This window comes from Alligator mississippiensis, chromosome 2 (assembly GCF_030867095.1).
Source record: "Alligator mississippiensis isolate rAllMis1 chromosome 2, rAllMis1, whole genome shotgun sequence".
In the NCBI taxonomy this organism is placed as follows: Eukaryota; Metazoa; Chordata; order Crocodylia; family Alligatoridae; genus Alligator; species Alligator mississippiensis.
Window position 1 is genome coordinate 223,924,929 of NC_081825.1, and position 26,777 is coordinate 223,951,705.

The following is a 26,777-nucleotide window of genomic DNA, read 5'->3' on the forward strand; positions in this document are numbered from 1 at the left end:
AAGGTCACCTAGGGGATAGTGACTGTAGCAGGGCATGGTTGGTGCCTGCCACTTTAAGGGCTGAGCCAAACAGCCAGCAGGTGCTTGATTATGGTGGCCATTTTAGAACTCTGGCCACCTATATAAAGAGAGCAGTTCGCTGCTGGTGGGCCAGGCAGAAGCATTACCTGGCTGAAAGCTGTACGAAACATCTTGGAAGTAAGGGCAGGAGTTTAAGGGGATGGTTTGGAGGCTCCTGGTCCTGGGCATGACCTAAAACTGCACCCTGCCAAGAGTGGGTGGCCTGGTGGGGCTCCCAGTGGCATAGGAGCCCCCAGGAAATACCAGCCCAGTTACCCTGATGAAAGGCAGGTCGGGGCACCTTAACCCCTAGCCCCCACAACACTGTGGATACAAGGGTGCCAGGAACGGCTACAGCCACCTGAGCCCAAAGAGGGTGTAAGACCCAGATGGGGCCAGGCACGGTTATGGCCATACCAGGGAGGGAAGCCCCGTGGCCCCCGTGAGAGGATCAGAGATGAGGAGCCCCAGTGAGGGGGAAACCAGTGGGCTGGGAACCCAGAATGTGTATGTGAGTGTGTGCAGAGTTGCCCCAGGAGGGGCCAGGGCAAGCTTGGACCCGGTCAGGTAATTGGCTGGCCACTACCCCAGTGAGGGTCGTGGGAAAGGCCCAAAAGATGGTATATCTGCCACCCAAGGGCTGCGCTAGGTAAAGCCTGTGGCTGAAGAGGCCTGCTCTGAGAGAGAGCAAGGCAGTATAAGTTGTCAATGCATGAAAGAAACCCTGTGAGATGGGGTGGAGTGTGAGAGGCCTTAGTGAGAGGAGGGCAGTATGAACGTGTGTATCTGAGTCCTGACGAGGGCTAAGCTTGGTCTGGTGGTAGGCCAGGAGCATTGTGTCACATGGATGCCATCTGCGAGGCTTGGACTACAGTGTAGGGGACGAACAGAGCCGCAGATAGTGCCTCCTGGCATTGACTGTAACAGGGGGCTCTCGGGGCCAGTCTGCCATTGGCCCGCCCACCTATTCTGGGCCGCTGCCTGCCTCCTTGCCTGCCATGCCTTGTTGTCTCTTAATTGGCTCTTAATAAGGTGGAAGGCTGCCCATTCTTGCCAATGCCAGGGGGCACTGTCTGAAGCTCCGTTCCTCCCCTACACTCTAGCCCAAGGTGCAAATAATCTTGTGTTTGTGGGTTTAGTTCACCAAATTGAAAGCTCCTTTAACATAAGTGTGTAAGAAGTTTGCAGAAGTTTCTTTGTACAGGCCACAGCACCCAGGTCAACCCAGAGCCTCTTTTCTCCACCAGCTCCCAAACTCTGCCTGCCTCTGGCTGGGCACATCCTTCCAGACCAAGCTTGAAACTGCACTCCTCACTCAGGCAATCCCTCTACAGGGCTTGGTGGTGTGTGATGAAGCTCCCCTCTCAACGCCCCCTCCAACCTTAGCTGGGCCCTTCTGCCCAGCCCGGATATCACAGCGCTCACTGGTGCCTTACAGTCAATGCCCTGGCCAGCGCTGCCTGGGCGGCTGCAAGCTACAGGGGGCGGGGCTGGAGCCCTCCTGACGTCACGTCTGGGGTAACCCGGCGAACGCGCTCTGATTCCACGTGGAAGCCACGAGCCCCCGCCCGCAAAGGGCGGGGAAGACGGGGGCGGGGCAGGGACGAGCGTTCGCAAGCTCCCGCTTAGGCGCTGAGTGACCCGCCTCAGCCTCCCGCTGTGGTGGGGAAGAGAGCGCGCGCGCGCGCGTGTGTGTGTGTGTGTGTGTCACTAACCCACCTTAGCTTCCTGCTGTGCCGGGGGGAGAGGGAGAAGCGGTAAAAAAAACAAACAACCCTCCCCCCCCCCCCCCAAAATCTCCAAAAACAAAAAAAAGGGAGGGGGACACTTGCGTATCAGCTGTCGGACTGGCCCTCCCCGCAGTGGCGGGTGGACGGAGGAAAAACACTCGCGCATGCGCTGTCAAACTAACACGCCCTGCTGCGGCGGCGGTGGGGGGAGGAACCAGCCGCGCCGAGCTACCTCGCTCTCTGGCGCATGCGCCGTCTGGCAGAACGGCCATCGCGTCCCCGCCGTGGCAGGGCTGAGCGGAGGAGACCGCCGCGCCTGTAGGGGGCGCTGTGGGGGCGCGGCCGCTCTCTGCCTGCTCGGCGGCGCAGTGCGAAGAGAGGCCCGAGCAGCGGTAGCGGCAGCGGCCTGGGTCCCGGCTCCCTGCGCCGCCCTCCCCCCACCATGCCCACCGTGGAGGAGCTCTACCGCAACTACGGGATCCTCGCCGACGCCACCGAGACCGCCGGCCAGGTGGGGCCCGGCCGCGGCCCGCAGCCCCGCTCTCCGCTGCGGCCCCGGCCTCGGCGGCCATGCCCTGCCCTGCCCCGTGGGGCAGCCTTTGTCGGCGGGGGGCTCCCCACGCAGCTCCTTCCAGGCGTCGGGACCCGGGGACGGAGCCAGGTGGCGGAGGCCTGCCGCAGGCCTGGGCTCAGCTCCCGCGTCGCCAGCCCGAGAAACCCCCGGGGAGGGCGCCGAAGTGGCCTCCAGGGGCTTTGCATCAGGGGTCTGTCCCAGGTCTTTGCCCCAGAGGGAGCAGCCAGTCAGTTATTTTCCCCGTAGGCCGCACAAGAGCGAAAAGCAAGAGGTGGCGCTTTCACGGGGGTCTCAGAAGGTCGAGAGCCACTGATCCAAGTTAACGTAGGAGCAAAAACGGTGTTGGTCCAAGCCAAAAGGCTGCAAGAAGCGTGCTGCTGTGCCAGGGAGTTACTAATGAGAGAGAAGGCCCCTAAAGCAATTTATTTTAAAGCATATGGGGATCACATAACATTCAAGCAAGGATTATGCATCTTAGAAATACTTTTGCTTCTCAGGTGGCGAATGGGGAATCGCAGGGAGCCTTCACCTAGCTCCAGTTGGCAGCTGTTCTTAGGGAGCTGAGAGAGAACTTGGGACTAGAATTTGACTTTTTAAATGAATATGGTTAAAGCAACACCTGGACAAGAGAGGATCAGCAACTGAATGTCAAATTTGTGAGAGAGAAACCAGTTAGCTTGGTTTTCATTTCACCTCATCGATACAAATTCTGTCCTCACTGCCCTCCGCAGCTGCCTTGATGTCAATCCTGGTCTTGCAGTAATGTGCAACCCTGTCAACTGGGTACATCACATGTGTGTCAGGGTCTGTTCATGTAGATGTGTCTGCAGGATTCAGTTGTAAAATAAGTGGTTAGCGTTATTCACCTGAAGGTGACTTATTGCGTCTGTTGGTTATAATGTTCTCTTACCCAAGTCAATAGAATTAGGGTGCTTTAATGTCAGGCATCATTGTCCAAAACACAAAACAAAGTTTTGAATGTAGCTTTTTCTTTAACAGTCAATAGTTTATAGTTTTTGTTGCTGATGACTGACTAGATTATTAATATATTTTACAAATAGGATGCTGCACTGTTGATGGATAGAAAGCAGCTGAAGGTAAAATGTCTTTTTTTTGTACCAGAGAAAAAACCCAACATGCTCTCTGCTGTCTTCTCTTCCAGCATAAAGATGCTTACCAGGTGATCTTGGATGGTGTGAAGGGAGGTGCCAAGGAGAAGCGACTAGCAGCTCAGTTTATTCCTAAATTCTTCAAGCATTTCCCTGAGCTGGCAGATTCAGCTATCAATGCCCAGCTGGACCTCTGTGAGGATGAAGATGTTTCTGTAAGGACAAGCGGTAGACAGTTTGTAGCAAGTTGCTACAAGTCAATGATGCTCTGTTTTCTTAATAGCCCTTTATGCATATAGATTTTTTTTCAAAAATGCTTTTTTAATATTTAGATATTTCAAAACTCCTTTCTGTTATATAATGTAATCAGATTCACTTAAGTGCTTTTTTTTTTATTTAATCAAAGCAGTTCTGGTCACTTTGGATGATATAGATGCCTATAACTAGGCGGATAAATGTCACTTGCAACACTGAAAATCTTATGTTGGCATCAAACCTGAAGCATGTTCATTTCATTTGTCCTCTTCTCACCAGATAAATCTTCCTCATTGTCTCTTTGCTCATTCTTTTTAATAAAAGGGGAGGTTCTCTAGCTAAAGACCAAAGTAAATATTTATTGCACATACATAATATATTTTTTATGACAAAGCACTTTATGGGCATGAAGCCTAACATTTGGGAGGTAAAGAAATAGTGTTTTTATTTACACATGGGAAACATGAAGCCCCAAGAAATTAAGGTCCTGACCCTCAGAAGTCCTAAGCAGTTCTGGCTCCAGTTGTCTAACTAGAAATTGGGGCAGAGTTTTTAGGGCATGGATCTAGAAGCACAAAAGGATTAAATATGAATGTTTTCCCATTGAGGAGCTGCTACTTTGTTTTTTCTTCTGCACTTAGTTTAGAGTTGCAACCTGAATCTGCTGTAATAGCGTGAGAACATTTTGTCTGCTTTCTTCAGATGGTGACAGTATTTCTTTTTGACAGATCCGGCGCCAAGCGATCAAGGAACTGCCTCAGTTTGCCACTGGAGATAATCTTCCAAGGGTAGCAGACATACTGACCCAGCTTCTTCAGTCAGGTACACTATATAGTAATTTACTTGTCTGTTTCTTTTTAGCCTGCACTTATGAGAGAGCATGTATATTGTGGCTAGTTTGTTATAAAGCAGTTATATTTATTAACTTAGCTGTTCAGTTTTCAGAACAATTAGCCACCGTTGCCTTTCTGTCCTGCTTTTGCTTTAATTCTTTTCCCCTGATATTTGCTTGTTATATTGGCAGAATATGCTAACCCCTGCTTTGGCTAGGAAGAGGCCAACTGTCCTAACTTAATGCAAGGTGACTTATGGTTCTTTAGGTATTTTTTGCCTATCTTGACTGGAAGCATTTTTTGTTGTGCTTTTTTTTTCCTTCCCCCTCGGCACTGGAATGTCTTGCCCTCAAATCAGGAGACAACGAAGTTTCACATAGTAGTGTCCAGAGTCCCTCAAAAATCAAGTGTTCCTGAGCATGACCTTTATTTATTATTTCAATAATCCTGAAGGCATTTGAAAAATTGTCAGTACACAATAGTTTAAAATATTAAACTTAATTCAGTTTTATATGTACTATCACGCTGATTGTTTACTGAATGCTCTGAGTTAATTTTTAAATGTACAGTAAATTAGAAATGCATCTCAAAAATACTTCTATTTTAATAATGATTTTAATAAAATTCTCTTGATACAAGTTAAAAATGAATGTAGTATAAAATGGAGTGTTGCTGTGATGGTCTAGAAAATAAGCAAGCAGTAAGGCTTCTTTGGAGATACCTTTTACTGAACCAGCTGTATAGTTGGGGGAGATACTAGACATGCTTTCAGGCACAAAATGCCCTTCGTGTCTGAGAGTGGAAGATTTCAAAGTTCTAAAATAAATCTATAATTGGTTTTACATTGATTTATCAATTATTTTTACTTTTATTATTATTGGTTTAGCCACTTAAAGTGAAATATTAAATATTTCCTTTTTTAAAAAGTTTGTTGATTTTAAAGCTTTATTTTGTTTTTAACTATCATGACAGTTTTCTATTTACTTGGCATATACACAATTTAAAGATTTTATGCAAGTAATGATTTGTTATTTATTTTTGTTAGCTACAAAACACAGAGAACATTCCTCTTGACACTAAAGTGTTTTCCTTTTAGTTGTTCATTCCTTTCTGCATTTGAGCTTGACTGTATTTTTTTCTCCCCCAGATGATTCTGCAGAATTCAACTTGGTGAACAATGCTCTGCTGAGTATATTTAAGATGGATGCTAAAGGTAAAGGACAAAACAGCATTTCTGTTGTTTTAACTGGGGTGCCTACAGATGCATGTACATGTCACTTTCATCCCTGAAAATCCAAGTACCTTCCAGTCCCTGGTAGGTGCATGAATTTAACTTGGATCTGCTGTAGGGCAGTAGATGTCACATCTTGCTCTTTCATGTTGAAGATGCATTTCAGCTCTTCGGTACATACCTACATAACTACACATCTGTTACACTTTTGTTTTACAGTAGCACCCAAAAAGTGTTATGTTCTAGGCAAACATATGAAAGCATTATCCTTTTCCAAAATAATAGCTATACAGCTGTATGCTGACCTTGTTTTTAAAATAGTAATTTTAAAATAAATTTTAGAATTATTTTTTTTTTAGGAGCTTTCTCTGGAAAGAAAATTTATGAAAGAAAATTTGTTTCATACAACATTGTGGGATAGTTTACATGAACTGAGCTGCGTTTCTATTTCAGGGACATTGGGAGGCTTATTTAGTCAGATTCTTCAGGGAGAGGATATTGTGAGAGAACGAGCCATCAAGTTCCTTTCTACAAAACTCAAAACCCTGCCTGAGGAAGTGCTAACAAAGGAAGTAGAGGAGTTCATATTAACTGAATCAAAGAAAGTGAGTGTCACAACTTGTTTCTAAGGTGGATTTTGTTAAATCAACTTTTTACAATGGTAATGTTTCCAGATTTTGCTTTGAAGCTCCATGCAGTAAGTAAGTTAAGAATACTTGATTTAAAAAAAACTATTGGTCAAGTGAAATAAGGCCTTAGTCTCAATGCCATTTGTCGCACTGAAACCCTATATTTATTTTAACCCGGAGAGAGTATACAGGTATATTGCACCCTCTGCCTTTATCAGCGGGCGGGTTTTGTGCAGGAAGCTGAAATTGAATGTTTTGGTAGTTACACTGTTTGCTCGCTAAGGTGAAATAGGGAATGTGTATTACAAATGGCCCCAGTGGAAAGCTTTGTTCTGTTTTTATCTTAAGGTTCTGGAAGATGTGACGGGTGAGGAATTTGTTCTGTTCATGAAGATACTATCTGGCTTAAAAAGCTTACAGACAGTAAGTGGAAGGCAGCAACTGGTGGAACTGGTGGCTGAGCAGGCTGACCTAGAGCAAACATTTAATCCATCTGATCCAGATTGTGTGGACAGACTTTTGCAGTGCACTCGGCAGGCAGTGCCACTCTTCTCGGTATGCATTTCTTTCTTTTCTGTTGATTGTGTCATCACAAAGGCTCCTTCAGTGACCTGACATCATTAAAATGTAATAGGTAGTCTTTTAGAAATGTTTTATTTGGAATCAGAAAAAATAACAATACTTTAAACATTTTAGTGAATCTAGTTGATGCACTAGACTAGGACTTAGTCAGTTGTGTATATAGCTTTGCTGTGCCTTCCTTTGTGAACTTCATCGAGTTACTTGATCTTTCCAAATACTCCCATCTGTAAAATGAACAATCCTCAAATGTTGATGGTTTCCATCACTGTTGCCTGTTTTTTCATACATTCTTATGTCCAAGAGACTTGACAGTCCAGATTGGTACCTAGGGGTATTTGTAGCACAGAAGGACCTGAGCAGCTTCTGAAACATGTTCAGAAGAACATTGTCACCTTTTGCTGGCCTTGCAAGGGAAAGTCGTTCAAGGTAATACTTAAGGGCATAGACAGGGCTGGCCAAATGACATAGCTGAGACAGTTTTCATGGACAGGCTTTATGTTTGTGCCTGGAGAAAAGCTTTTCTCCCAGCAAAAAGAGCATACAGCCATTCAAGGGAATTCTTGTGGAATATAATTGGCTCTTCTGCAGGAAGGGTAAATTATTTCTCACCTAGAAGGTGTCATCTCTCCCGTTACTCTTGGATGTTGTGGTCATCCAGTATCCAAAGAGAAGGGAGGGAGGGAGAGAACTGCCTCCCTGAAGCCCTGCTCAGGAGCAAGCACTGTCAAGGAGCCCTGTAGGGACTTGTCCTTGGAAAATCCTTCTGCCCTCCATGCACCCCATAGTCAGCTGATTGGCAGGAAGTCAGGTGCATTCTTCTGCAGCAGAAACCTTCCTCAACTCTGGGAGAACTCCAGCCCGAGACAACTGCCTCCTGCTTCCTGCGCTCCTCTGGGTTGAACACAGTGAACGGGGCAAAGTCTGTTTCCCTCCAGCCCCACTACTTCCCAATCACTTGATTGGTGCAGTCTACCAGGGCTGTCTGTTGACAGTCTATTGCCTATGGCTTCCTATTGTCCCCTTCCCTGGCAGGAGAGAGAGGCAGACTATCAAACAGTGGGCTCCCATAAGGGCAGGGGTGACTCAAGGAGCAGCCCTGTAGTGCCCTCTGACTAGAAAGCTCTGCTATGTAGCTCTCTAGCCATGGGGTTGGAATTCATGTACACTCAAACTCCTGAGCTATTTTTTCTACTGCTAAAAAATTCACATAAATTATTAACAGTAGAATGAATTGCCTGTCCATGGATACACAGAGTACCACTTCTGCAGAGGTACTTCACCTGAATTTTAGCCTATTTCTCATAGCATCTTAACACTGGCACAGGGCAAACAACAGGGATAACCTCTGATAAAAGTCCTTGGATACTTTTTATTAATTGGAGATTGTTACAAGATTCCAAACTACTCTGCAGACAGAAATAACGCGTCTCTTTCAGGTATTCTGTAAGCTGTCCCTGATACCTTATCCCTGGGCTGACCTTGCACTGTCCATTCCCAGCTGACACAGCTGAGTTTGGATCTTTTGCTTGCCCTCTGCTTCACTCGGTGAAGGTTAAGATCATTAAAAAACACTTCCTGTAGTAGGAAGAAGCTGAGTGTATGATAGTACCCTGTGACAAAATTTAAGCATTAATTAGCGTTCACTGCAAAGCAAATTGTAACATTTTAAAGCCCATTTGCTATAAAAAGAAACAATTATAGATGGGGAGAAAATGCACTCGTGAAGTATTTTAAATTGTATTTTAAATTCAGTGCCTTTCCACTGAATTTTAGCTAACTGGAAGGGGCTCTTAATTTGGGGGTAGAAAGGAGTGAGGAGCAACTAAGTATAAAAACCTGATAGAGTAGGCAGAAGAGCTCTACTCGGGCAGCTAAGGTAGAAAAAATCCCTTTAGATCAGAGCTGTGTGGTAATCTCATTGTCTTCATTAAATTTTATAGAAAAATGTTCATTCCACAAGATTTGTTACTTACTTCTGTGAACATGTGCTGCCAAACCTCAGCTCACTCACTACCCCAGTGGAGGGCCTGGATATCCAGTTAGAGGTAAGTCAAGTCTAACACATGCACGAATTCACTTACTTGTAAAATTAGGCTTGTTCCAAAGTGGTGTTTAATTTTCAGCTTTTAGGAACCAACTCTCCATGAAAGACTTCCAACCTGCAACTATAGCTTGCACAAATAGGGATCTTTTTCTTAAGCATTTGGCGGTAGGCACTGATTTGCGGCAAGATTCTAGAGGAGGTGGACTAATTTAGTAGTGACTATGCTGCTGTAAAAGTCTTTAAAATATAGCTTTTAAAAATACTTCTTTATTTGATGTGTGCCTTTGTGCTGCCTTGGGGCCTTAGGCAAGGGAATAATTAATACCTGTACAGCTAAAAGGGGGGCATATAAAAAGTGGAAACAGGGAGAGATTACTGAAGAGGAGTATACCTCCTCTGCTCACGCTTGTAGGGAGGCAGTTAGACAGGCCAAAGCTACCATGGAGCTGAGGATGGCATCCCAAGTTAAGGATAACAAAAAATTGTTTTTTAGAGATATAGGGAGTAAAAGGAAGGCCCAGGGTGGAATAGGACCTTGACTAAATGGGCATAAGCAATTGGTGACGGACAGGGGGGACAAGGCCGAACTCCTCAATGAGTTCTTTGCCTCAGTTTTCCTAAGCGAGAGGCAAGACAAGGCTCTCACTGAGATTGTAGAGAGGCAGCAGCAGGGCGCCAGACTACCAAACGTAGACCCTGAGATGGTGCAGAGGCACTCGGAGGAACTGGGTGCGTTTAAGTCGGCAGCCCCGGATGAGCTCCATCTGAGGGTAATGAAGGCACTGGCTAACGTCATTGCACAGCCACTGGTGGGAATGTTTGAACACTCGTGTCACATAGGCCAGGTCCTGGAGGACTGGAAAAGGGCCAGTGTGGTCTCCATTTTCAAGAAGGGGAGGAAGGAGGACCCAGGCAACTATAGGCCAGTCAGTCTCACCTCTGTCCTAGGCAAAGTCTTCGAAAAAATTATCAAGGCTCACATTTGCGAGAGCCCGGCAGGACAAATTATGCTGAGGGGAAACCAGCCCGGGTTCATAGCAGGTAGATCATGCCTGACTAATCTAGTCTTTTTTCATGACCAGGTTACAAAACACCTGGACACAGGAGTAGGGGTGGATGTCGTATACTTAGACTTTGGGAAGGCCTTCGATACGGTATCCCACCCCATACTGGTGAACAAGTTAAAAGGCTGTGACTTGGATGACTACACAGTCCGGTGGGTGGCAAATTGGCTAGAGGGTCGCACCCAGAGAGTCATAGTGGATGGGTCAGTATCGACCTGGAAGGGTGTGGGCAGTGGGGTCCTGCAGGGCTCGGTCCTTGGACCGATACTCTTCAGTGTCTTCATCAGCGACTTGGACGAGGGAGTGAAGTGTACTCTGTCCAAGTCTGCGGATGACACAAAACTGTGGGGAAAAGTGGACACACTGGAGGGCAGGGAACAACTACAAGCAGACGTGAACAGGTTGGACATATGGGCGGAAAACAACAGAATGCAATTCAACAAGGAGAAATGCAAAGTGCTGCACCTAGGGAGGAAAAATGTCCCGCATACCTACTGCCTAGGAAATGACCTGCTTGGAGGCACGGAAGCAGAAAGGGATCTTGGAGTCCTAGTGGACTCCAAGATGAACATGAGTTGTTAGTGTGACAATCAGGAAAGCTAATGGCACTTTATCGTGCATCAGCAGATGCATGACGAACAGAACCAAGGAAGTGATACTTCCCCTCTATCGAGCGCTGGTCGGACCGCAGTTGGAATACTGCGTGCAATTTTGGGCACTGCACTTCAAGAGGGATGTGGAGAACCTGGAGAGGGTCCAGAGAAGGGCTACTCATATGGTTAAGGGCCTGCAGGCCAAGCCCTATGAGGAGAGAGACTAGGACACCTGGGCCTCTTCAGCCTCCACAAGAGAAGGTTGAGAGGTGACCTTGTGGCTGCCTATAAGTTCATCATGGGGGCACAGAAGTGAATTGGTGAGGCTTTACTCACCAAGGCGCCCCTGGGGGTTACAAGAAATAATGGCCATAAGCTAGCAGAGAGCAGATTTAGACTGGACGTTAGGAGGAACTTCTTCACAGTTAGTGGCCAAAGTCTGGAATGGACTCCCAAGGGAGGTGGTGCTCTCCCCTACCCTGGGGGTCTTCAAGAGGAGGTTAGATAGGCATCTAGCTGGGGTTATCTAAACCCAGCACTCTTTCCTGCCTATGCAGGGGGTCGGACTTGATGATCTATTGAGGTCCCTTCCAACCCTAACTTCTATGAATCTATGAGTTCAGTTCATTTTAACCAGTGCTGCAGTTTCAGGTGCTTGGTGTGGATTTTATTGTAGGTACATGTGTACCTTAATCATGTAATACTATATATTTTGACTAGTAAAGTCCATTTTAAGGCTTTGTGAAAACTTTTCCTCTTTGTTCTTCCATATGATGGCTTAAAGTCTTGCCTGCTCTGCCATTCCCTCAGTTTCTTTTTACCATTCCAGACAGACAGATGGAAGTGTCCTCTAGTTTTTTAGCTCAGGCTAAAATTAAAAAACTGCAGATTGTCAGAGCCACTTATGTGAGAACATTTTAATTGCCAAGACCCTACACCAATGGATTTATTGGTGATGCTATCCAGGCCCACCTATGCAATGTGTGCACGCATTCGGCATTCTCCTGTGATATAATGGTTGACTTGAAGTCTTCAGGCCTGGTCTCTCACAGGATGGATCAGTTCTGTTAGAGGAGAGACAGAAGTCTATTCTGTCTGGAGGAATTGCACATTCAGAGCAGATGCTTGGTATGCATATTCTTTATATCTTGTGAGTCACGAAATATGAGACTGAGGTTCCATCTTCCAGGACAATCCAGGAATCCTATTAATGGATAACCCAACATTATTTAGTGCTTCCTAAAGTACATGGGGAGCACTTAAGACTACCTTGGAGACACCAAGGTTGAGGAGAAACCTAGTGCTGGCATCAGCACCAAAATTCATCTATTCTTTGATGCTGAGCTTGAGCATGGGTAAGGACACTTGGAGAGAAGATCAAAACATCACTCTGTATTTTCATAGGGATAGGTGCAGTAAAACCTTGGGGAAAATTTTTCCACCTTCCCACAGTGTCAAGGGAGGGAGAAGAGTATACTGTGATGCAGAAAATCCACTAATACTGTTAATTCTCACCTTGGTATCTACTCCAGCTATAGGAGATAAGGACCTGGACAGAGCCAGACCTATTATTGATACTAAGATTTAAAATATCACTAGTACAAACTCTGGTACCAAAAAGCATGTTATGCTTTGGTGGCCCACAGAGGGTATTTCCTCATTACTATCACTGGGGAATATATTTCCTTGATCATTAAAGCGTGTATTCCCCATGAGAGGTCCGCTCTCATTTCCACCAAAGGTATGTCAGTACTGTTGGGGGCATCCTCTCTCTGGTTAGTCCTTGCTCATGTGCACCAAACCCAAGAATGCAGCAGTGCCCCACCATCTCCATCATCAGTTTCTCTCTCTACAGTGTGTTTAATAGGGGCAGCCATGGAATGGTTTTGCTGCTGTATTTCCAGGCTTTGTTCATGTGTGGCGCAGTCAAAATGCAGTCCTGTGTGCATCACATGCAAACTTTACAGCAGTGGTCACCAACTGGTTGATCAGGATCAACTGATGGATCCCGGAGCCTCTTGCAGTTGATCCTGGGCTGGGAGGGCTGAGCATACTTGCATGTGCACCTGCCTCACCCCCACAGCCCAGCAGGTCGGTCGGTGGGGGAAGGGAAGAGGTGGGGGCCAGAGTGCAGGACCAAGGTGGTGAGGGGGGCCCCAGCCTGATGGATGGTTGGAGGATCAGGCTCAGTCAACTCATCGGGGGGGACGGGACCAGGACTCCTGCCACTGTGTGCACCCTGGCAGAGGCCCCAGGGTACATATGCCCTGCCATCTGAGCCCGGTGGAAGTGGCTGTTGCTGCAGGCTAGGCTTTCTGCCCCAAGCCCTGCTTTAGCTGGCCCAGGAGCAGCTCGACATCACGTGCATCCTGTCCTGGGCTGAGCTTCGTTCCCTGCCCACCCAGCAATTGAATGTGTGTGGTGTTGGGCCTCTCCCGGGACAGCTGCGGCAGGGCTCGGGCACAACGCCCAGCCTGCAGCAGGAGCCACCTCCACTGCACAAATCAGGAGGGCATGTGCCCCCACAAAGGGGAACAGCATGGATAGCTGCAACAGCAATGAGAGGGAGTGGGGTTGGAGCAGGGGCAGGCCCTACACGGCTGGGGTGCGACGAAGCCGTGAGTGGCTCACCCAGGGGGCGTAGGGAGGGGAGGGGTACACAGCACAGGAGCAGGGGGCACATGCCCCCGGAATTGAGCAGGGAGGGGCAGGCTGGGGCTGTGCTGCTATAGGGTCAGGTGGTGGCAGAGATGGGAACAGGACTACAGGAGACTGCAGCCACCTGAAAATTCACTGTAGCAACCCTTCCCCCCCCCCCCCCAACCCTTTCCCAGCACTGCTGCCACTTGGCCTGACCACAGCACAGCCCCAGCCTCTGCTGGGAACACCCCCGGTGCCACCTCTCAGCCCCTTCTTCCCCCCCCCCCCAAAACAAGAGCATGGGGGCTGTGTGCTTTGGATCTGTGCATGGGAGGGGATGCTGCTGCTGCAGGCTGGGACTGGGAGGCAGCGCCAGGCTGTTCCCAGCAGAGGCTGGGGCTGCGCTGTGGTCGGGCCAGGCAGTGGCAGTGCTGGGAGAGGGTTGGGGGGCTATAGCGAATTTTTGGGTGGCTGCACCCCACTGTAGCCCTGCTCCCAGTGCCGCCACAGCATGGCCCAAGCCTCTGCTGGAAACGACCCAGCTAACAGCCTGTCTAGCACAATTTGGGGGACATGTGTCCCCTCTGTGCCCTCCCAGGGTGAGTAGTTCCTCCCCCCTCCCTTTCCAACACCCCCCAGATGAGCCTCTCGTGGCTCTGTCCCACCCTGGCTGTGCAGGCCCTGCCCCTGCTCCAGCCCTGGTCCCTGTCTCACTGCTGTCAGGCGAGGCGGAGAAGGGAGGCAGATCAAGGCCCCAGCGGTGAGAGAGGGAGTGGGGCTAGGACTTGGGCCTCAATCTGTCCCGCCCCTTCCCCCACAGACTTACCTGCTGTGGGGGGTGCATCTCCAAATAATTTTTTCTCCCTCTGCCTCGATTTGCCCCCCTCTTCCCTCCCCGCAGACTTACCTGCTTGGGGGCGAGGGTTAGCTCTTGAGTTCCTTCTAAATTCCAAGAGTGATCTCTGACTTAAAAAGGTTGGAGACCACTGCTTTACAATGTAGTCACTGGGAATTTCAACATTGCACTCAGCTGTAATTACTACAAAATAATTGTTCAATAGAACCTGAGCCTCTACTGAGCCACACACAGTAGTATACGTGGACTGCATGTGTTTAGACTTCCTGCATGCTTACTGGGGTGAAAGTGAATGCACTCTGCAACAACAAAATCTAATGCGAGTTTTCTAGCAATGTATTGTCATATGGCTGGTCAGTTGTCCTGTGACTGTTCCAGTTAAATAGATAAGGAGAGAAAAGGCTGGCAGCTGATGAAATTACACAACAAGCAGAACACCTAGCAGTAAATACAGGTACTGAAAGCCTTATTATAATTAAGAACAGTAATGACAGTGATACTATTTGTAGCATGGTCTCTGTGAAACTGTCCGAGCTCTTGTTTCACCATGTTAAGTCTTCCAAAGAGTCTCTTAAAGTAGCCTGTTTGTCAGCTTTGTGCTTGATAGTGTACAAGACGGAATCCATGCATCAAAGAGCTTGCAGTGTGATAGACCTCAGCCAGGCTGAACTGGGTCGAGCCAAGGAGTGAATATCTTGGAGGCCTTTTTATACTATCATTGTTTCAGTCCCTAGGAGCAGGCATTATGAAAGGAGGCAAATTTTAAAAGGGCCCTAAATGCATTGAGGAAGGAAGTTTAAATTAACATCTCCAGTGATCTCCTGCAGATAGGTTCAAGCTAGCTTATGTAGGCATTAACAGCAAAACAGTTATTTAAAGTACATTATCACATGTTACTTTTCATTGGTTGCCTACTAGCTTCTGCCATTGAAAGCCAAAGTATAACTAAGATGTTCCACAGCAAGCATGAGTTGTTGGGGTTTTTTGGGGGTTTTTTTTAGTTTTTCCAAAATTATGGTCTATAATACTGTTCTGTATTTACAGGGTTTGAATTTTGCCATCTGTTAAATAAGCTGTAATAATATCGCTGTAATAATATAATAATAAGCTAGAACTTGTCAATATTTTTCAGATTTTACTTATAAAGACCTGCAGGTTTTACCAAGAACTATTCTTATTTGTAGGTACTGAAGCTGCTTGCTGAAATGAGTTCATTTTGTGGTGACATGGAAAAGCTAGAATCAAACTTAAAGAAGCTCTTTGATAAGTTACTGGTGAGAGAGTTTTATTTTTTGTGATATAATAAAAATGTTTCCTCAGTGTGAGTGATCATTAGGAGCTTATTGCCCATTTATCTGTGGTCCTTCTCTGTTGTAAAGTTAATGACTATTTTGAAGACACTCCTATTTATGACATGAGCAGTTATCTTTGCCCCACTCAGCTCCCTCTAATGAACTAAACTGTCTGCATACACATCAGTTAAAATCCATCTTGATGAAAGTAGCATGACTTGTGTTCACATAATGCTCTTTAAACTTATCATGGTGAACATATCTTAAAACCTACTGTTAGTGCTGTTCCTTTGCTGACAGTTTTAGGGGGATGCACAAACTCCTGCACAGTTCTGTCATTGCTAATAATGGTGATAGGGTACTTACTGGCTTAGATTGGGGATAAATGACATGACAAGAAATGTTAGCAAATGATTTGTACTAATGTTCCAACAAGTGCTGTATCTCTAAAACTAGCGCAATGATAAGAGAACCTGTTGAACTTACAAATGTAGACAAGGTTATATGTCTGATCTATCTTAAATAGTGTGTGCACAAGGTTGTAGTAACTCCTCTAAAGGAGTAAACAGTTTTCCTTGGCAGTCCAGCAATGAAAATCTTTGTATTAATAAGCTTACTGACTTCCTAAGTAGTAAATGAGGTAGGGGGCTGTTCATGGGGTCATATATTCAAGGACGACTGATAAGTAGATTAAATTTATGAACTATCTACACAGTTATTTTTGTTGTATTTATTTCCATTACTGGAGTTTTCTTGGCTTTGCCTTCTGGCAGAGGTACAACACGCACTTTGCCCTCCAGTTTCTTTTCTTTAGGCTTTCAGTCTAATGCATCTGTTCCGATTTCTGCTCCATTAGGAGTACATGCCCCTCCCTCCAGAGGAAGCAGAGAATGGGGAAAATGCTGGTAATGAAGAGCCCAAGTTACAGTTCAGTTACGTGGAGTGCCTGCTGTACAGTTTTCATCAGCTTGGACGAAAACTGCCAGATTTCCTTACAGCCAAGCTGAATGCAGAGAAATTGAAAGATTTTAAAATCAGGTAACGTACGAGAGAGAAATGATCACGTAGATACAAATGTAATGACATTTTGTTGTAAGAGCATTTAACAATTAATACTCCTTGCTTTGTTGAGTGGTTTGAATATAGGAAGGCATAAATCGGATGTATTGATTAAATAATACACTGTTGCAAAAGCACTTCTGGTATTTATTTGCCAAAAACGCCTTTTTTACAATCATATCACTTTACTTTCACTTGTGCTGCATTTTTTTATACAGATGATGTATACTTTTGTGCTTTGCTCGAGTGGAGTGCATTAAATACTTAACATTCATTTTTCTTTATTAGGCTACAGTATTTTGCCCGAGGGTTGCAGGTATATATTAGACAGCTTCGTCTTGCGCTCCAAGGAAAAACAGGGGAAGCTTTAAAAACGGAGGAGGTGGGTATTTCTCAGGAGCAGTTCTCCTTCTACTGAGGTTACTGAAATATCCATTTCAAAACCATATATATGCTAGTCTTTGTTGGTGGGGTGAGTGGACTAAATTGGCAGGACTGGGCACTGTTATTCCATTTAAGCCTGCTAAGTGAACCTAAGTTGCCTCCACATTCAAGGTAACTGCTGTCCATATAGTTGATACCTAGTTATTTGGAGGATAAAAAAGCTGATGCAGTTTGACAGTTGTCTCATGATCTGGAAAATAGCAAATGTTTGTAGAATCATAGGAAATGTTGCTGCTAGATGGAAGTTTGTATGAAAGCTCCATTCTTTCATCTGTAAAGATCTTGGGTTCACTTCTCCACAAATGGAAGTTTTAACTCAAGCTCGTAACTAGTATTCAGTTGTCAGTATTATGAAAGTACTGAATTTGGTGTCATTTGCAGTGGTTAAGTCCAGAGTAGCATATGTTACTACAGGCTTATGTTCAAGGAAGCTGGAAAAGTTGAGAGGGCTGAGGGTTGATTGCAGTGCCGGGGGGTACTGGGAATTTGGTGCATTTGCACAGATTTCAGTAGACCTACTGTTGTGTTATTAGGGAATCCTTCAGATTGCCATGAAGATTTGCCAAAAGTGTTTATTAGCAAGGAGGCTACAATTAAGACTGAGAGGGGTTAGCACAGTATTTCAAACTTCCTAAAGTCACAGAACCCTTACATATCACTTCTTGGTCTTCACCCCTATCCTGAAGATTGACACAGAGCCAGCGTTCTATGGAATACAGTTTGAAAACCACTGGTTTAACAGAACTGTGGGGGAAGAAGTAGTATCTGACGTTTATCTTTAACCAGTGGTTGACAGTCATTTTCAGAAATACTTTCCTTAAATCTAAGATTATTCGAAAAAAAGGTGAGGGCATTTTGCCACCACTTCATATTTGGGAAGCTGTGTTTTAGCTGTCCTGCATGTGTTATATGTACCATTCTTATGTATATACACTGATGCTATATTTTACAGCTTAACTTTCCTCGTCAGTTTCTGATAGTTTTGTTCCACTATAGTGTGCGTGTCCATTTGGCATAGATGTGACCCATATATTCTGTTTTGAATTGGGAAGCATGCTGGACAAGACTATTAAGAAAACTCAGGTTCTTGAAATTCTGTGGTCAGCAGTGGGATTCATGAAATACCACACTGGTGAAAGTTTAAAATTTACACTTAAATAAGTTATAAAAGCTTAGAAAGAGCTCTCAGTGAGACCACAGAAATTTATTAGGACGTGCACTAAGATTCTTGTTTGATGCCAGTAAATGTGTTTCATGTAATCTCAAATCTCTGAAGTTTCTAGAATTCAGTTGCTGTTTTTTCTTCTCTTTTGCAGAACAAAATTAAAGTGGTTGCCTTGAAAATAACCAATAACATCAATGTTTTAATCAAGGTAAGCCTTAATGTTTCTTTTGTGATTTATGTAGTGAGCAAGTTTGCAACAGAGGGATCCATGAAAAGGAATGATCAGAAACAGAGAGAGTATTTTAAAAACTTCCTAGATGTATCAAGCTATTATGTCAGGTGACTGCACACCATCATCAGGTCAAATTCATCTGGCCCTGTGGACCAGATGAGTGGCCTAGGAATGGTCTGCAGTCCAGGTAAACAGCATGGAGGTGGTCCTAGGCCAGACTGAGCCCACCACCCCACTCTGCAAGCTAAATCCATCACTTGCAGTGCTTGCTTCGGCCAGTCCAGGGCTGCACTGCATGCAGTGACCACTGTAACTGGCTCAAGCTGTGAGTGGCACATGGCACACTGTAATAGGGAGTGGAGTGGAGCCAGGCAGCATTATCGAACTGCAACCTGGTGCAGGTGGCTGGGCCAGGACCAGCTGTAAGCATCATAGCCTGGGGACAATAAGGTATACAGGGGTGTGAGTGACTACCTTCATGACAGGTGGCAGCAAAGGTCAGTGCTCTGGTGAGGTAGGAAGTTGACTGTCTCAAAGCTGAAGAGACTGTGGCCCATCAGGGAAGGAGCAGGGCAGTAAGCTTGCTGATTTACAGAGGTGGAATCCCTGTGCCCCATTAGGCAGGGGACTGGTGACTGGAAGGGGTGGAGACAGGTAGAGGATTTAAACAGGGCTCCTTGACTAAAGTGGGGAAGTGGTCCCAGGCTGCAGTAGTAAAAGCAGCTCAGGAGAGTAAGTCTCAAGTAGAGATAAGTTGCTATGTTTCCTTGTTTGTTTGTAGTTGACGCATGAGTGGCTGAATGCATAGGATGCCCCTCAGGGTGCCTGGTAAAGGTGCTGCAGGTGAACCCTATGGGGGCGGCCCCCAGAGAAACTGTAAGGCTGACTGGATAGCCCAGTAATAGAAAAACATATCTCCTCGCTGGGAAAAGGAGTTTGCAGAGGGGTAAGCCTGGTTGTTTGAAAGCAGTCTCTCAAACATATCATTGCCACCATGAAGGTATTGCAAGCGAGGTGGAAAAGTGTCAGGTGCCAGATAGAGGGACAGGGTGGGGCTACAGACTTCCCAAGACCCCTCAGGTCCTGCTACATGCCTGTTCTGGCTGGTCTGGGGCATGAGCAACACATGGGGGACCCATGGATACTCCTGCCTCTACATGTCAGATCAAGCATATGCTCTGGCTGGTCTGGGATCCATGTTACATAGGGTGGCTGCCTTGCATGGGCTAGAGTGGGCACCATGTATGGAGCATTAGAAAGAGCAGGTGTGTGCTACAAGTGCTGGATCCAGCACTGGGAAGGGGTGGATCCTGTACTGCGAGATCTGTGGGCTGTAGCCCTACACCCTGGATTGGCTTTCCCACTGTGAGGCATGCTGGGCTGGGTGCTTGCTGGGACCCCTTGGTGTCAGCCACAGCACTTCACATAGTTCTGAACCAGTTTCTACTCAGTGATATTTGGAAATGGTTCAGCTGTTGTGTGTGTCCACACCTTTTAACTGAGTGGCAGGGATAGCAGAAAGGCAGGCCTGCACAGGAATCATTGAAACTCTTTTTGTAGTAATGAGTTTCACACAGCTGTGAGTGAAATCGTTAGGCTACTGTGTCAGTTCATGGGTCCATGTTAAACAGAAGTTGTAGTTTAGATTCCCTGGTAGAGTGTATGAAATGAACTGATTTTTTTTTTCAAATTGAAGTTCTAGGATTCTGAAACAATGATTTGGTTTAAGAGGAATCTTTAGAAAAAACTCTTTATCAGTGTGGAATTTCATCATGGGATAAAATATCACACATTTTGTTTCCTTTTAGGATCTCTTCCACATTCCCCCTTCTTATAAGAGCACAGTTACATTGTCCTGGAAACCTGTACAGAAGGCTGATGCAGGGTAAGAGTTGCAAAAAATCTTGCTTAATATGCTGCCCTAATACTCACATCGTGGAATCCTCATTTTGTAACATGTAGTAACTTGCTAGTGTGTGTTCAGTATGCAGTCAGAAAGGACACATTCATAGGTGAAAATAAGATTCTGTTGCATAAAAGTTCATTGTATTTATTGGGCAGATTATATTATGCACTGTGATAGGGTCCAGAGCCATCACGAACGCTGTTAATGTCTAGTTTTGCTCTGGTAAAATGCAAGATATTTAATCAGTGTGGAGAGCAGCCTAACTTTATCTTGTGAAGGATTTATAGTATCATCACCTAGGATTGTAGATGTAATGTTAAAGCATTTCAGATGCCTTTTGAAATGCTTGAGAGAGCCAGCGGCAAATACACATGCCCTTTGAAACACCCCCAGAACAGCTGAACTGCTTCAGCTCCTGTTGTGTGCACAGCTCTGGCGTGAGACAAAATCCATGGGTCATCCAGAATCTCACAGTACTCCATTCACCCTGCTGCTTTTCCCCTACCCCCTTTTCTCCTCCTCCCTGCGTGTTGCAGGGGTGAGCTGGGCAGACAGGCTGACGTCCTTCCTGCTTTCCCACCACCTGGTCACTGAACCCTGGCTGCTGCTACAGTAGTTGGGGCACTGCTGGGGACCTCCACATACATCTCCACTTTGGTGGGGAGGAGTGGAAGCTGAGTGGCAGCTGTGCACCTTCCCTGCCCCCCCACCTGCCTGGGAAACCATTTGCACCCCCTGTTGCACACACTGGCTGGAGAGCACACTGCTGCATCAGCTGGGGCAGTTTTGAAGTACTCCAGCTCAGGGGCTGCACCCGTCTGGAGTCTGAAACAATATGTTTGTTAAATGTTTTCAAGCCCTTTTCATTTGGAAACGTTTCAGATGTTACGTATGTTTCCACTCTAACCATTCTGGCTCTTATTTAATAGTCTGTGAAGCTGAACGTGCTGTACTTGTATGTCTCACTTCAGGGAGTGTGTGCTGTCTTCCAAAGATGTGGTTTTGCTTTTTTCCTTCATAGGCAAAAAAGAGCAAATGAAGATACAACCTCAAGTTCACCCCCGAAGAAAGCTGCAGCAGGACCAAAAAGGGATGCGAGACAAATATACAACCCTCCCAGTGGGAAATACAGTAGCAACCTGGGTAGCTTTTCTTATGGTGAGTTTTACAGAAGAGTTTTGTACAATGAATTATTTACCTATGGGAAAGAGAATTGAGGAAAATTCTCACAAGATCACCTCAAGATTTAGAATTGGGCTATCATGACCGTTTCGTGTAATTGTATTTTCATTTCTAATCACTAGTAGAGTAGTAAGTTTTGGGTAAGTGTATAAACTTATCCATTGTAAAATTTATGCTGCAAATTTTAGTAGTGATCAATAGCTTGCAATCACTTAGAATTAGTGACTAAATCATTTGAAAGCCAAGATATAACATTTATGTCATGGTGACAATGACAGAACTTTTTCAAGAGTAAGAATTATGTCATTGTCAACTCCCCATGGTTGGTATGTTTAACACAGGTTTTGCACAACATAGGTGTGTACCTTTAGGGTTCAAGACTTGGCATTTAATTTAGTATGTCTTTCTGTTAGTGGAGCAGCCTGTGTTTTCATTTATGTTTAGTTCCTTGCTCAAAAATATCTGTTTTTAAATAACTAGAGTACACTTAAAATTAAGAGGCAAGGACAGAAATATAATGATTGTTAAGTCTTTAAACTACTGAGGGAAGAAACAGTAGCAGGAAAATAATGCACTTTTATGTTTTAACAACTTTGGATTCCTAATGACGGCCTGAGGAACACTTTGGTTTTTCTGCTGAGATCAGACTTGTTCTTAATGGAAGTGTTCATTTATGCCAGCTATCTCTTCAGCTTAGTTTTAGTAGTATTGGTTCTTTAAACATTAAGATCCCAATCCAGCAAGACACTTAAGCATGTACTTATTTAACTTATTAGCCCCATTGAAGTCAACAGGACTTCCCACATGCTTAATTCTAGGCACAAGAAACAGTCCTGTTGACTTCAGTGAGGCTCATAACATAGATTCATAGATGTAGGGTTGGAAGGGACCTAAGTAGATCTTCAAGTCTGACCCCCTGCTATTAGCAGGAGAGAATACTGGGCTCATATGACCCCAGCTAGGTAATTGTCAAGCCTTCTCTTAAAGACTCCCAAGGTAAGAGCCAGCACCACTTCCCTTGGAAGTTGGTTCCAGATCCTAGCTGCCTTGACTGAAGTAGTGCTTCCTGATGTCCAGCCTGAACCTACTCTCAAACAACTTATGGCTGTTATTCCTTGTTGCTCCGGGAGGTGCTCGGGTGAACAGAGTCTCTCCCATTCCCCTCTGGTCCCCCCTGGTAAGTTTATAGACGGTCACCAGGTCCCCTCTCAGCCTTCTCTTGTGAAGGCTGAACAGGTTCAGATCCCGTAGCCTCTCCTAGTAGGGTCTGCCCTGCTGTCCCCTGACCATGTGAGTGGCCCTTCTTTGGACCCTCTCGATGCTGGCCCATCTCTTCTAAAGTGCAGCTCCCTTGAACTGGACACAGTACTCCAAGTGTGGCCTGACCAGTGTTGCATAGAGGGGGAGGATCATCTCCTTGGCCCTGCTTGTGATGCATCTGTGGATGCACGACAAGGTGCAGTTAGCCTTGCTGACCGCGTCCTCACATTGGCAGCCCGTGTTCATTTTGGAATCGATAATGACTCCAAGATCTCTTTCTGCCACTGTGCTTTTGAGAAGGGAGTTCCCCAGCCTATAGGTATGCTGCTGGTTCTTACTGCCCAAGTGCAGTACCCTGCACTTTTCAGTATCAAATCCCATCCTGTTCTCATTTGCCCACCCCTGTAACCTATCCAGGTCCAGCTGTATCCTGTCCCTCCCTTCTAGCATGCCCACCTCGCACCTAAGCAAATAAAGTACATGCTCAAGTGTCTTTCTGGATTGGGATCCTAATGTTTAAAGAACCAAAACTACTAAAACTTAGGTGAAGAGATAGACGGCATAAATGAACAGTTTCATTTAAGAACAAGTCTGATCTCAGCGGAAGAACCAAAGTGTGCGTGTTCATGGAGGGTTAGTCCAGATAATTGTACCTAAAAGAACATTAACAGGTATGAATGGTATGTAATTTCATTTTTAAACAGTGTTAAAGCAAGAGACACTTGGAGACCTCTATGGAATAAATGCATTTGCTTTTATTTTCAGAGCAAAGAGGTGGTTTCCGAGGCGGCCGAGGGAGAGGCTGGGGAGGACGAGGCAATCGCAGTAGAGGAAGAATCTACTAAACTGACCATTATATTCTCCAGGGCTACTACAGGTGAAAGCACCTGTCAAAAGTGAACGTACCATTCATCAAAGGATTGCCTGGGTTATTGTATCCCTTCAAGGACTGCCTTCCACTAAAGACTGACTTAAATGTTCTTTATACCTTTGTATGTATGATCTACTTTTCTAACGGACTACAATTCGTCCATAGTGAAACAGCAACTGTATTTTTGGATGCTTACAGTCAGCGACTTTGAGTTCTTATTTTTGAAGTGTCTTTCAGGGTTTATTCAGAAATGGCAAACAGCGTAGATGTTTTATCTGAAGCTACATCTTGATGGTTTGTATATTAACCTAAAAATCAGCTATTGCATAATTAAACTATATAATTGAGTTTGTGTATAAAATAACGGACAGGAAAGGCTTGATTACAAAGATGTGTCAGTTAAGACTGACAGCTGAAATAATCCTTTCCTCATCTATAACTATACTTTGCAATATGTGGAGAAGAGTACCATTGTGAAATTAGCATTTACTTACTTTTCATAAAAATCGTTGACTGAAATAAATGCTGGTTTTATAGCGTCTGCAACATGGATGCAAAACTTTTGCCTGTAGCATGAAGCAATCCTTTTATTTTTAAGATGTGGAGAATGTGGTGTTTTTTGTTTTTGCACATCTTACTCTTCTCCGTGCATTGTAACACAAAGGTGACGTTTTGAAAATGGGTTTTTAATGTTTAATATAAATGTGTGCATATACTTATGCTATAAAATTTCAATAAACAAACAGGAAAAAACAAAAACAATAAATGAGTAGAAATATTCCCAGAATGGGGCAAGCCTGATGTAATGATTAAGCTTCATAGTGTGAAGCTGGACAGGAGGAGATAGCTGGCCTTTCCTGCACATTGAACATTTCTGGGTTGGCTGGCACTTGACAATTTTTTTGTTTTAATCAATACAACTGCATTTTAAAAATATATAGATAAAATTGTATTTTGGGTAACACAGAAAAATTACAGTTATGTAGTTTGGTTCAGGTGACGAATTAAAGATTCCATGCAATTTAGTTTTTAATAATAGCTTGTAATTCTTATTTAAATGCGGACACCCAGTAAATACAACTTAAAAGAACAGTGGAGGGGGGAGTGGGGGTGATGTTTGTTTAGGTTTTTTTTACCACTTAAGAATTTTTTGCTTTTTTTCTCAGGTCATTCTTGAAAGATTCACCATTGAAAGGGTTTAGGTGATAGTAGAATGAAGGAAAGTTGGAAGGGAAAATAATTTTAAGTGTTCAGAGACATGTTGACATAAAATAGCTTAGGCTTTAGAAGTCTGAAGGGTTTCCCTTTAACTTTTTTTTCAGTCATTTTGATGTCCATACCCCAACAAACCAAATGCCTGAAAGTGATGTTTTCAATTTAGTTTCACGTGTATTTGTGAGTCATAGGATATAAATCTGATACAGGTGTCTTCATTAGCATGCTGATATTTATCACTGCAATCTGAGGATATGGCATGGGCATTTCTGGAACCTAGTGCAAGATCTTGTGGAAGAAAGCAATTATTTAGAGAGGTCTGCGTAGCAAAACTATTGAGGTTAAAGAAGCAGTAAACTGAAATTTCTTAACTTTGGGTCTCTGATTGTAAACTTTGGACATTCCAAAAGCATTTGTGCTGAACTTGCATTTCTAGTTTCAAGAGAGCTGCTAAATTTAGATTGTCAGTAAGAAACTAACCATATGAACAATAACTTTCACATATGGAAAAAAAATATCAGTTTGGTAACAGGTGCTGGATAGGTGTGGTACAAATGTTCCAGGTGAAAATTTGGCCTTACTGCATGTGTGGTAATTAGTGACAAATAATTGACTCTTTTTTTTGGACAAATGATTTTCATAGCCTACTTGCAAGCACAGTTTAAGACTAATCATTGGATACAAGCAGCTTCCTTCTCACTGAAGTTGAGTGAGTTGACTTTATGGACCTCTACTAGAGATGATGTTACACAAAGTTCTTGCTGCCTCAGAAATAGCTAGCTTCCACTTCCTTTTATTCTTAACTTCTGAGGCTGTGAATTCTTCTAGAGACACCTGTTGACCACCTTGTTCAACTGTAAATGTTCCCTTAATGCTTTTGAAATAAAATTCATTTTGTAATTTTGTTTGAGTGGCTTGTTGTTTCATGATTACAGGGCTTTCTAACAATTTCATACTTAAAAGACCATTTTGTGATGGCTCATTGAAGGGATGTTCTCTCCTACAGTTTTATTTCATTTTAATGGAAGCTCAGATTATTTCAAATGGATAGGTATGCTTTAATCTACAACTGAAAAGCTAACAAAGGTTTGGACAGAACATGAAAGGTACATGTCCAGTAGAAGCTGTGAGAGAGTTCCAGGAGTTTGAATGCAATTCAGGAACAGGAAGACCTTTTGCTTGGGAAAGTACATTGTAATAGGGATTCTTCAAAACTCTAGATCACAATTCTAGACACTATGGCAACTGGCAATGGCTGAGCAGTGATTTAGCATCCAAGAACTGGTGAAAGATTTGTGAGAATGAGTCTGCCACTTCAGTGCACTATGGTGACATTCAGATGCTTAGCCTGGAAAAACCCTTGTTGGTCATCGCAACTTTCAGAAAACGTATTTGCCACTACCAAATTTAAACAATTTTTAAGTTAGTTTGCCATGTGACCTACAGGCTTGATCATGCAATCATCTGCATATGGCTATTATGTTAATTATCTTAAAATAACTTTCACTTAGTAGGAAGACAGACTGTTGTATTCTAAACTATAACAGAGATGCTACAACCCTTTAGTCTTTTACTTGTTCTTAAATGCATATGGACTCAATGCAAGATTTTAGTATCAAGCCGGGAAAAATCCATTTGTCAAAAAGCCTAGGTCAAGTAGACGTAGTATAAAAGGAGGTGAAACAGTTGTCTCCATGCATGACTCACTATGGCTGTACCCTCCCTTGAGTGCCATATACAGCAGCATCCAATGGATAGGGGGTAAGAAGGCAGGTTCAGTGCTCTGTCCCAGCTGTCCAGCACATATAAAGCTCATGTCAATGCCAGACTGAGCAGCTTTGAAGAAAGGGCAAACAGCAACAACAATCACTGTCGTGTTGTAACTACTTAATTGCTATTATAATCTTACTGTCATTTCATTATTAATATTCTATTACTAATACTTTTAGTA

At 44.5% G+C, this 26,777-nt stretch overlaps 1 protein-coding gene across 1 annotated transcript; it reads left to right on the forward strand.

The window, feature by feature from the left end:
- The first annotated feature begins 2,122 nt into the window (after positions 1 to 2,122).
- On the forward strand, positions 2,123 to 25,731 carry API5 (apoptosis inhibitor 5). The gene is made up of 14 exons (XM_006258299.4): positions 2,123 to 2,301; positions 3,527 to 3,688; positions 4,457 to 4,550; positions 5,709 to 5,774; positions 6,246 to 6,397; positions 6,770 to 6,976; positions 8,944 to 9,048; positions 15,385 to 15,474; positions 16,349 to 16,530; positions 16,840 to 16,933; positions 18,312 to 18,368; positions 20,201 to 20,277; positions 21,320 to 21,456; positions 23,506 to 25,731. Exons 1-14 carry the CDS (start codon positions 2,233 to 2,235, stop codon positions 23,583 to 23,585), a joined length of 1,572 nt encoding a protein of 523 aa, XP_006258361.1. The 5' UTR covers positions 2,123 to 2,232; the 3' UTR covers positions 23,586 to 25,731.
- Positions 25,732 to 26,777: the final 1,046 nt, after the last annotated feature.

What these genes read in the sequence shown, in the direction of transcription:
- API5 (XM_006258299.4), top strand. Translation starts at nt 2,233, where the DNA reads ATGCCCACCGTGGAGGAGCTCTACCGCAACTACGGGATCCTCGCCGAC. An exon ending in GACCCAGCTTCTTCAGTCAG is followed by an intron (nt 4,551 to 5,708) that starts GTACACTATATA and finishes TTTCTCCCCCAG; the next exon opens with ATGATTCTGCAGAATTCAAC. An exon ending in AAGCTTTAAAAACGGAGGAG is followed by an intron (nt 16,934 to 18,311) that starts GTGGGTATTTCT and finishes TCTCTTTTGCAG; the next exon opens with AACAAAATTAAAGTGGTTGC.